This window comes from Carlito syrichta, unplaced genomic scaffold (genome assembly GCF_000164805.1).
Source record: "Carlito syrichta isolate Samal-C Ts95f unplaced genomic scaffold, Tarsius_syrichta-2.0.1 Scaffold106370, whole genome shotgun sequence".
Lineage (NCBI taxonomy): Eukaryota > Metazoa > Chordata > Mammalia > Primates > Tarsiidae > Carlito > Carlito syrichta.
The window spans coordinates 13,376-24,649 of NW_007050466.1; the positions used below are offsets into that span (position 1 = coordinate 13,376).

The 11,274-nt window shown below is 54.7% G+C and overlaps 1 protein-coding gene across 1 annotated transcript in view; it reads right to left on the bottom strand.

The window, feature by feature from the left end:
• Window positions 1–11,274, bottom strand: part of PLOD1 (procollagen-lysine,2-oxoglutarate 5-dioxygenase 1) — a 27,285-nt gene that overhangs the window by 9,049 nt on the left and 6,962 nt on the right. The window contains exons 5-14 of the mRNA XM_008067370.2: window positions 10,578–10,675; window positions 8,992–9,093; window positions 8,313–8,444; window positions 6,394–6,515; window positions 4,192–4,296; window positions 3,717–3,842; window positions 3,269–3,410; window positions 2,208–2,321; window positions 904–969; window positions 340–444 (exon numbers count right to left, since the gene is read on the bottom strand). Of these exons, the coding sequence (XP_008065561.2) occupies window positions 340–444; window positions 904–969; window positions 2,208–2,321; window positions 3,269–3,410; window positions 3,717–3,842; window positions 4,192–4,296; window positions 6,394–6,515; window positions 8,313–8,444; window positions 8,992–9,093; window positions 10,578–10,675 (1,112 nt within the window). The remainder of the gene's footprint in view (window positions 1–339; window positions 445–903; window positions 970–2,207; window positions 2,322–3,268; window positions 3,411–3,716; window positions 3,843–4,191; window positions 4,297–6,393; window positions 6,516–8,312; window positions 8,445–8,991; window positions 9,094–10,577; window positions 10,676–11,274) is intronic.

The following is an 11,274-nucleotide window of genomic DNA, read 5'->3' on the forward strand; positions in this document are numbered from 1 at the left end:
TGCACTCCAGTCTGGGCGACAGAATGAGACTCCAACTCAAAAAAAAAAGAAAGAAAGAAATAGACCAAATGAGCTCCTAAAGGGAGAAGGAGGCAGAACCCAGAGACAGCAATTTATGGCAGCTCAAAGTCACAAGTGGCAATGGCAACTGGGGACCAATTCCCTCCCCAGTTTCTCAGTCCTCTACTCTCAACTGCCTGCGGCACCTCTGATAGCACTCCCATGTCAAGAGTCCTAGGGTGGTTGGTGAGGCTAGTTTGCCAGAAGAAGAGCCCAGAAGGCGGGTGTGGGTGGAAAACCAGCCTCCCTGCAGCCCCAGCCCAGGCATCAGGTCCCCACCTTGTTGTCACCCAGAGACCACTGGCCAAAGTGTTCCATCTCCTCCACCAGCTCGTCACAGGCTGCCTCCGTGAAGATGGGGAACCAGTAGACATCTGGACAGGGCTGTAGAGGGTAAGATTCAGTCAGGGGGCACAGGTGGCACCACGACATCCTCCCCCTCTGCAGGGCCCCACACCCAGGCCTGTGACCCTGTGTGTCCCCATAGAGCAGGGGTTCAGTCAACCCTAGATGAACTGAGAGAGGAGGCAGAGCCCAGAGACAGCCTTTCTCAGCCGAGATCACAGGGTTCCCAGGGCCAGGGTGAGGAAAGGGAAGCACACGGAGGCTGAGAACAAAGGCCCCACCAGGGAAGCAGCCACACATGAGTGGACAGAAACAAGCCACTCTTCACTCCTGCTCAGGGACCCCGGCCACAGTGGAGACCACATCTGAGATGGTTTCCTCTTTCCTGCCTGGGCCGGGGGGAGGAGCCACCTCACTTCCCCTCCCTTCTCCTCATCAGCTAGTCTCTTATTCTCTGCCCCGGCCCCTAAGGTGCCAGAGGGTGCCCACCGCCCTTACCGTTTCCACGAGCTTCCCCGCCAGTGCCTTGGTGTAGTTTTCATGGATGTACTTCTCCTTCCAGTCCTATGGGGAGTGGAAAGCAGACTGGGGTCCTCGGACCAGATCTGAGCCCACTGAGGCTCAACCCTGCTCAACTTCTTGGGATGTTCAAGAGGGGCTCTTCCCTCCAGGCCCCTTGAAATGGAGGTGAGTAAGCCGAGCTCGGTGGCTCAGCCTGTAATCCCACGCCTTTGGGAGGCTGAGGTGAGTGGATTGCCTGAGGCCGCGGGTTCGAGACCCGCCTGGGCAACTTGGAGAGACCTCATCTCTACAACAAATCAAAAATTAGCCGGGTGTGGTAGCGCGCGCCTGTAGTTTTCGGAAGGATCGCTGGAGCCCAGCAGGTCGAGGCTGCGGTGGCTGGGAGCGGCTACTGCACTCCAGTCTGGGCGACAGAGTGAGACTCCAACTCAAAAGAAAAAGAAAAAAAGAAATGGGGGTGAGTGCCGGACATGGTGGCTCACGCCTGTAATCCCAGAAATTTGGGAGGCCGAGGCAAGAAGACTGCCTGAGCCCAGGAATTCAAGACCAGTCTGGGCAACTTGGCAAGATCTCGTCGCTACAATAAATCAAAAAGTTAGCTGCGTGCAATGGCACACGCCTGTGGTTGCTACTTGGAAGGCTTAGGTGGAAGGATTGTCTGGGCCCAGCAAGTTGAGGTTGTGGTGGCCATGAGCGTGCCACTGCACTCCAGTCTGGGCAACAGAGTGAGACTCCGCCTCAAAATAAAAAGGAAGAAAGAAATGGGGGTAAATATATATAGGCCTAGGGAAGGTGGGCTCCCACTGTGTGTGTATGTCACCTGGGTACACAAGGGTGCCCATAGGAAGTGGTGTTTGCACAGCCATGTGCATGTACGTGCCTGTGTGTACACGCTTGTGTGCAGACATGTGGGTATGCCCATGTCAGCTGCAAGCGCCCAACATCTAGGAACACTGTTGGGGGGCATAACAGGCTGAGATAGTACACCCATTTTAGAGCTAAGATAACTGAGGCTCCAAAGTTGAGAGGCTCAATTAGGTCCCAGCTGATGGCAGATCTGGGACAAGCCCAAGCCTCTGACTCCTCCACTAGACAGCGCTGTCTCTCCAGATGCCCTCCTGTACAGACCCAAATCCCGCCCTACATGCCCTGGGGGGAAGGGAAGGACACAGGTGGCCCCCAGAGTCCCAGGGCTATGAGGCTCTGAGAGGGCGGCGTCTTGGGCCACAGGATCACAGGCTTCTTCTGCTCCCAGCCCTGGCCACCCACCCAGGCCTCACCTCGGGGTTGCTGAACACCTCCCAGAGGTCGTTGTGGAGGTGGGTGGTCTGGTAGCTGTCCAGGGAGAGCAGGTGGCCAAAGGTGTGCCGGTTGGTCAGGAACATGAATACACCCTGGGGAGAAAAGGCTCCATGCTCTGAAGAGGCCCTGCCCCACCCCCTGCATGCTCTGGGAAGGGAGGAAGTGCAGCCTCCTCTGCCGATCAGACTCAAGTTCACAAGATAAGGGACCAAGTGCAGGTCATCCCGGTGTCCCCAGGGCCCACCAGGGGTGTGATTACAGGAGGTTTCCCAGAGGACTGAAGAGGGAATGAAAGAACTAAGACATAAAAGTGTTCTGATCCTGAAGTTTTGGTCACAGGGGAAAGCTTCATTATGCTGTCACATTAAAAAAAATAAATCACTGGACTTGGTGGCTCACACCTGTAACTCCAGCACTTTGGGTGGCTAAGGTGAGAGGATTGCCTGAGCCCATGGGTTCGAGACCAGCCTGGGCAACTTGGCAAGACCTCATATCTAAATAAATCAAAAAATTAGTTGGGCATAGTGGCATATGCCAGTAGTTACAGTTACTCGGAAGGCTGAGGTGGAAGGATTGCCTGAGCCCAGCAGGTCGAGGCTACGGTGGCCACGAGCATGCCACTGCACTCTAGCTTGGGTGACAGAGTGAGACTCTTCTTAAAAAACAAAACAAAACAAAAAAACCTCACGAAAATACATGGGTGGGTGGGTGCAGAGACAGGGCAAGGCGTCTCTGGGGCACATTAGTTGGGGTACATTTAGAGGGAAGTTTAGTTTTCTTTGGGCTATGTCAACAGTGTAAATACAACAGATGGTGTGAAAAGCGAATCCACTTGACATGGTCCCTGCAGACCCTAAGGATCAGTCCTGGTGCTCAATGCCCCTTGTGCCTCCACCAGGCCCTAGTGGTCTCTGAAAAGCCCTGCTGGAATCTCAGGCGCTCCCAGGCCTATGGTGACAAGGCAGCCACCATGAGGGTCAGAGATGGAGGCCCACCGTCCCCATCAAGGGCCTCCCGTGACCGCCCAGCCCTGGCTGACCTGCTGCCGGATATTGGCGCAGAAGGCCATGTCGGGGTCCAGCTTGCTGTAGCGGAACAGGTCTGTGGTCTGCAGCTCAGCCCGCAGGGCACTGCCCTTGATCAAGTAGATGTTTGAGATATAGGGCACATTCCAGACACCGCTAGGGGAGACAGGAAGATGAAGGTGGTCACAGGCTGGCGGTGAGGGGTCATAGGTTGGGGGGTCTGGGCTGGAAGAAGGGAAGTCACAGGTTGGGAGGGCATAATAGCACTGATTTGATTCCACCACCCTGGGCCTGTGACGTCTGAGATGTTTGTCAGAAAGTCCTTCCGTGTGTCTGACTGCTGTCTTTCCTGCTTGAAGTTTCAGCAGGAATATGAGGGTAACAGGGATGGGACTATTGGGGAGGCTGGTATTGCAGGCCCAGGTATAGATGAAGCTGCCCCCCGACCCTGCAGGTACTCACACACGCCGCCCCTGCACGATGTCCACATAATCCTCAGAGCGGGCGTAGTAGCCATCTGCACTCAGTGCTCCCCAGAAGTTCGACCACAGCCTCCCGTGGCGGGTCATCAGCGGTGCAATGACGTTCCTGAGGAAGGGAGCATTTCATTGGGATCCTGAAGACAGGCCTAAGCAGGGATGGGGAAGGGGAGCAGGTGACCTCTACCCCACACACAGGGATCTCCCAGCATCTGACCGGGGCAGGCAGGGCCTTGGCCTGAGGAGATTTGGCTCTTCTGGTATCTACTCCCTCCCATGGCCAGGAGCAGACTGGGGGAGGAGGCGGGGAAGGAGCAGTGGCGCCATTCTCTATGAGAACCCAGAGTTGCCAGTCTGGGGACACCACAGCCCCGGGTAAAGCTGAGGAGGAAGGAGGAAGAAGCAGGCGGGATCCCCTGGCCCAGGCTTGTCACACACAGGGCCACCCACAGCCTCACTTGTTCTGTTCAATAAGCAGGCGCAGGCTTTCGGGCTCCGTCAAGGCCACGTCAGCATCCACACTAAAGTAGTAGGCGCAGCTGCGGTCCTGCCGACACAGGTCTCTGCGAGGAGGAAGATGCAGGGTCAGTGGGGTTCACCCCGGAGCTGCCCCATTGGGGACCACAGTCTGGCTTCACCATGTACTAGCCAGGGGGCTTTAGGAATGTCACACCAGCCCTGGTGCAGGTTGGGACCAGCAGCCTCAAAGGTTCCTTCTGACTCTAAGACCCAAACCCTGGGCTGCTGTGCTCTCAAGGCCAAGGCCCAGAGCTCGGCAGCTGGCATCAAGTTTCTGAAAATGCTGGTGCTGAGGAGCACACAGTCCACCAGACAGTTGCCTACACTGCTGGGGCAGAGTTAGCTGGTGCTGCCTTGCTGAAGGGCGACATGGTAACTTGTACCAAAAGCCTTAAAAATGTGTGTTGTAGCCGGGCTCAGTGGCTCAGCCTGTAATCCCATGCCTTGGGAGGCTGAGGTGAGTGGATTGCCTGAGCCCACGGGTTTGAGACCCGCCTGGGCAGCGAGACCTCATCTCTACAATAAATCAAAAAATCAGCTTAGCGTGGTAGCGCATGCCTGTAGTTCCAGCTACTGGAAGGCTGAGGCGGAAGGATCGCCGGAGCCCAGCAGGTGGAGGCTGCGGGCTGACCTGAGTGAGACTCCAACTCAAAAAAGAAATGTGTGTTGTTTTTGTTCAATCTGGTCCAGGACTCAGCCAACTTAGATCTGTGGTCCAAATCCTTGCCCTGCCTGGTTTTATAGAGCTCGTGGGCTAGGAATAGTTTTACATTTTTAAATGGTAAAAATAACAAAACTACACATGAAAATTTCATGATAGTCAGATTTCGGCTTCCAGAAAGAAGGTCATGCTGGAACACAGCCATGCTCACTGATGTCTTTATTATCTGTGGCTGCTTTTGTGGTACAAAGGGAGAGCTGAGTAGCTGTACAGAGCCCACAGAGCCCTTCTGCAAAGACTTACTATCTAGCCCTTCATATGAAGTTGGCCAGCCTTTGATCTGGACTATCTAATCCTAAAATCAGCACAAATTGCTTGCTCTCTTTCTCTCTCTCTCTTTTTAAAAATTTTTTGATTTATTATAGAGATGAGGTCTCGCCAAGTTTCCCAGGCTGGTCTTGAATCTGTGAGCTCAGGCAATCCTCTCACCTCAGCCTCCCAAAGTGCTGGGATTATAGACATGAGCCACCACGCCCAGCCCTCTTTCTTTTTTTAAATAGTAGTAAAGAAAATATAAGAGATTGTTTCACCAATTGTCAGCCTTGGTCTATTTCTGCCCCCAAGACCTTTTTCTTTCCACGATTTGCTTCCTGAACCCAAAAGATGCTGCTCAACCCTACCCAGGAACCCGGAGATAGACAGGACAGAGACTATTTCCTCATTTTTTTTTTTTAGTTGGAGTCTCACTCTGTCACCTAGGCTGACGAGCAGTGGCATGCTCATGGCCACCCCAGCGCCGATCGGCTGGGCTCCGGCAATCCTTTTGCCTCAGCCTTCCAAGTAGCAAGAACTACAGGTGCGCACTACCACATCCAGTTCATTTTTGATTTATTATAGAGACGAGGTCTTGCCAAGTTGCCCAGGCTGGTCTCAAACCCACAGGCTCAGGCAATCCACTTGCCTTGGTCTCCCAAAGTGCTGGGATTACTGGCTGAGCCACTGAACCTGGCCATATTTCCTCATCTTTTTGTTTGTTTGCTTGTTTGTTTTGAGTAAAAGTCTCATTCTGCTGCCCAGGCTGTAGTACAGTGGCATGATCACAGCTCACTGCAGCCTCGACCGCCTAGGCTCAAGCAATCCTTCCACCTCAGCCTTCTAGGTAGCTGGAACTACAGGCACACACCACCCCGCTCGGCTCATTTTAAATTTTTTTGTAGAGACGAAGTCTCACTATATTTCTCAGGCTGGTCTTGAAATCCTGGGCTCAAGTCATCCTTCCATCTCAGCCTCCCAAAGTGCTGGAATTACAGGTGTGAGCTACCACGCCTGACCTATTTCCCCATTTGATATATGGGAACTCTGAGGCCCAGAGAGGGACAGGAACAGCTTCCTGAACTCCCATCACCCTGCCTGCCACTCCTGATACCACGGCCCCTCTACCTGCCGCTGTCAGGGGAGATACCCACGGCCCACGACTCACGCGCCCATGTTCCTGGCATCTGCATTTGTCATCCGCACCTCAGGGCCCACCAGCTTCACAGAATGGTACTCGTCGCCGTGCTCTGCCAGGAACTGCTCTACCCGAGCCTTATGGTTCTGTTCCTGGGGCGGGAGGGTGACAGTGATGCACGGTGTCCACCATGGGGACTGCAGCACCTTCTGCTGCAGCCAGGCTGTTCCCCTTCGTCCCCAACACACCCCTGGCCATCTGCCTCCCTGTCACCAGGCCTCTGCCCATGCCAGACCCTGTGGCCGAAACACCCTTCCCTGCCGGCCTTTGACCTCTTCCCTTGACAGGCCAGGCCTCAAAGGAGCTTCTGTCATGGGGACTGACCCTCCCACCCCTGGATCCCACATGTAGAGACTGTTGATCTGCAGGACTGGGGTGTGGCCCAGGGACCTGCTTTGTTACAAAATGTACCAAGTGATCCTTGACCTTACTTTGAAAAACAGAGTCCAAACCCAGGGCCCTCTGTGAGAAGAAGTGGAAAGCGCAGAACCAGACCCAGGGTTCTTCAGAACCAGATTCAGGGCTCAGATCAACCTGGCTCTGCCTTGACAAACCACCTGGTCTTGGGCATGTCGCTCCTCCTACTTCCACTTAGGATTCCTCCCTTGTACAATGGGAGGACAGCTGTGCTTCCCTCACAGGCCACTGGAAGCAGTGAGTCAGACTTAGCTTACAGTAGGTCCTCAATGACCTCCTGTGACCATCTCCTTTTTCTTTTTTTTTTGAGTTGGAGTCTCACTCTGTCGCCCATGTTGGAGTTCAGTGGCACACTCACAGCCACTGCAGTCTCGACTTGCTGGGCTCAGGTGGTCCTTCTGCCTCCGCCTTCCAAGTAGCTGGAACTACGGGCACATGCCACTGTGCCCAGCTGATTTTTTTGTAGAGGCGAGGTCTGCTAGATTGCCTAGGCTAACCTCAAACTCCTGGGCTCAAGTAAACCACCTGCCTCGGCCTCCCAAAGTGCTGGGACTGCAGGCGTGAGCCACCGCCCCCGGGGCTCCATTCCCTTTTACTACAGTCACATTCCAGGGTGTGCTGCTTAGTGTCCTCAGAGCAGCCATGAGGCTCCCAAGGACAGGGCCTCCGTCCCTTCTGTTTCCAGGTGGCCTGTTGCACAGTTGAAATGACCGAGAGCTGAACCAGGGGTGGGACTGTCGGGGACGAGAGGCCTCAGAAAAGGGGAGGCCCCAGACAGGGCAGCCAAGTAGGCTTCAAGGAAACCACAGAGCCTCGAAGAACAGGTGGGATTTGGAAAGGGTATGTGGCCCCCCGGTTAGGGAAACCAGTGTAAGCAGCTAAGTGGTAGGACTTGACTGGCTAGAAAGAGAGGTGAGAAAGGAAGGCACTGGGGATGTGGAGTCCAGTTCTGCTCCCCACAGAACAGCAGGCCTCAGCCCCCACCCCCCCCTGCAGCCCCCAGAAAGTCTCAGTAATAGAAAGCAACTTGACTGTCACCAGATCCCACTGGGAAGGACAAATGGAGACGGGGCGGGGACAGAAATGATGAGGGCTAGAAGCACCTCTGCTTCCTGCACACCCGATACCTTCTACGCATGTCACACATCAATGTGCTTCACTTGCAGCTGTTCTGTGAGCTCAACACTATTACTATTCCTGTTTCATAGATGAGAAAACTGAAGCACAGAGAGGTTGAGTAATGTGCCCAAGGGCACACAGCCAATAAAGAACAAAAACATAAAACAGTAGTTTTGGATATAAACCCAGCCAGTCTGCCTCCAGCGTCAACCCAGTGATCTGGGGACACAGCCACTTTCACTTGGCCCAGGTGAATCTGGTTCTGTCAGATTCTCGGAGGTGTCAGCCTACCACATGAGACTGGGCCCCGGCCCCAAGCCACACGACGAGCATGCAGCATGCCTGCTACTCACGTGGTTGTGAATGAAAAGTCGCATCTGCTTCTGGGGGTAGTGGAGGCGCAGGAGCCGCTGGAAGAACAGGGACAGGAACGGTATGGGCTGCTCGATGAACACACCGACCAGGACAGTGGGCAGAGCTTCATCCTGCATGGGAGAGGGCGGCAAGAGAGTCCAGCAGCGTCCAGTCACTGCTGAGTCCGACAGTGGTCCAGGGACAGAAGCTTGTGGACGTAGTAGGGAAGGGTCAGGGCCAGGGAGCTCCAGGCAGGGGGTGCAGGGGCCAGGGAAGTAGCAGGAGGATGCCCCAGGGAAGGCGCAGAGGGAGCCCAGGCTTGGTGCGAGGACCCAGGGAGGGCATGCTGCCAGGAGATTGTGGCTGATGTAGCGTTCGAGGTCTGCCACGAAGGAGGAGTAAGGCTTGTGGGATAGAGAGGGGGCTGTAGAAGAGCCTGAAGGACCAGGCAGAAGAAACCAGAATTTAGGCATCTGAGAGCAGCTAGAGACATGCAGTCTGAGAGGACTTCCAGGAAGAGGCACTTAGTAGTAAGGGGGATGGAATCCCACACAGGGAAGTGACCCCTTTGCGTCCCACCAAAGACAACAGAGTCAGTTCCAGAATCGCCCAACCTCCTCCCCAGCTCGGGGCACTAAGCACCAACATCTCTCAGGCACAGCTGGGTCACAGCCTCACCCCGATCCCCTTGAGGCTGCGCAGGCCCTCGTCACACACGGTACAGCCCGTCTCGAAGGTCCAGAAGCGTGGGATGTAGTTGCCCAGGTAGTTCAGCTGCAGCTGTAGGGAGACACGGGGTCCGAGAGGAGTCGGGCCAGCCCCACCCACTGCCGCTCACATTTTGCTGGGCCCCGGGTGGACCCCGCGCAACCCAGCCCCCTCCCGCCCCCAGAGTCAGTCTTGGAGAGAATGTTCTGTTCCCCCAGGAGATCATATCTGCTCTAGGGGAGGGGAGAGGGAGGGCTCGGTGCTTTGGTACGTCTGCTTCTTTGGATCTCCTGGGAGCTTGTAAAATGCAGATTCCTGGGCTCCCTCAGAGATTCCAGCTGAGCAGATCCTGGGTGGGTGACGGAAATCTGTATTTTTACATCTCCTTCTTTTCCCCATCCAAGTGGCCAAGGACCACATACAAGAAATATGCACAAAAAAACAAAACAAAAACAAAAAAAGCCGGGCTTGGTGGCTCGGCCTGTAATCCTGCGCCTTTGGGAGGCTGAGGTGAGTGGAATGCCTGAGCCCGTGGGTCTGAGACCCGCCTGGGCAACTTGGCGAGACCTCATCTCTACAATAAATCAAAAAATTAGCTGGGCGTGGTAGCGCGCACCTGTAGTTCCAGCTACTTGGAAGGCTGAGGTGGAAGGATCGCCGGAGCCCAGCAGGTTGAGGCTGTGGCGGCCGGGAGCAGCCACAGCACCCCAGTCTGGGTGACAGAGTGAGACTCCAACTCAAAAGAAAAAACAAACAAACAAAAAAAAACAAGAAATATGCAGCCAAGCACGGTGGTTCAAGTCTGTAATCCCAGCATTTTGGGAGGTGGAGGCGAGATTTGCCTGAGCCCCCAGGTTTGAGAGCAGTCCAGGCAACTTGGCAAGACCCTCTCTACAATAAATCAAAAAATTAACTGGGCATGGTGACACATGCCTGTAGTTCCAGCTACTAGGAAGGCAAAAACAGAAGGGTCGCCTGAGCCCAGCAGCTAGAGGCTGTGGTGGCCGTGAGTGGGCCACGGCACTCCAGCCTGAGTGTCAGACTCCAACTCAAAAATAAGAAAAAAGAAAAAAAAAGAAGTATGCTGCAAACCACAGCCAGTCCCCAGGGCCACTTAGGTCTGTCCCTGTCCCTGGCTGCAGTCCGCCCTAGCCCCTTCTGTAGCACCATGAACATAAGACATCTGTCCTGTTCATGACTGACTATGCCTTAGTCCCTGGTACAAACACCCAATCAATGTTTGTTGAGTGAATAAGTGACTCTGTGCTGGGAAGACAGAGTACAGACGGCTCTGGCAGCCAGTCTAGGCCTGGATGGGAACAGTGGCCTCCTATGTGTCCTGCGGCCCAGCAGGAATAGATAGGACACCAGTGACCACCACAGTAGGGAGAGAAAGCATCACGTTGAGCTCAGATATGAGGGTAGAGTCAGTGAGCGCACAGTGGGGCCTAGGTAGGTGGCCCTGGCCACAGGGAGAAACCATAGGGTCACAGTGAGAGCAGAACCAGGGCTATGGCTCTCTCCCATATTCCCAAGGGGCCAGAACCCCTCCCTACCTTGGTGGGCCCATTGCCATGGATCAGGACTGGGAGGGTGTCGTAAGCCAGATTCCGCGCTCTCACATGGCCCATTTCAAACTTGAGCACGACCTCATCTGGGGGTCAGAAAGCACAGCCCTCCAGCGTCAGGTCCAGAAGTCAAGACTGGGGGTTGCCCGACTGGGCTCAAGCCCTATCTCTACAGAGAACAGGCTATGGTTTTGGAAAAGTCACCTTTCTGAGTCTCAGTTACCTTATCTATAAAATGGGAATAATCTCTTCTCCATGGTCACAATGGGGTGAGTGGGAGGAATCGTGTCTGGCAGGCACTTGGCACCATGCCTGGCCCAGATATGTATTGTGGTTATTTGTTAGAGCCGGAAGCAGGGATGGGAGAAAACTGAGACCTGAACATCCCAGCTCCCTGCAGTTCAGAGAACCCCAAGGACGAAGTTCTAGAAGGCGCCCTCTCTGAGAGGCAGGAGAGCAGCACTGAGAACATGCCAGTCACATGGTGGGGGGCAGAGCACAGGCAAACGTCGTCCCCGTGGAGGATGCCCCTGCAGCAGGGTCTCGGTGCCCCTGCTTCACACAATTAGCCTGCAGATAAGAAAACAGCTCCTGGTCTGCCTGGGACCCCAGCTTCTTTTTTTTCTTCTTTTTTTCTTTTTTTTTGAGTTGGAGTCTCACTCTGTCACCCAGACTGGAGTGCGGT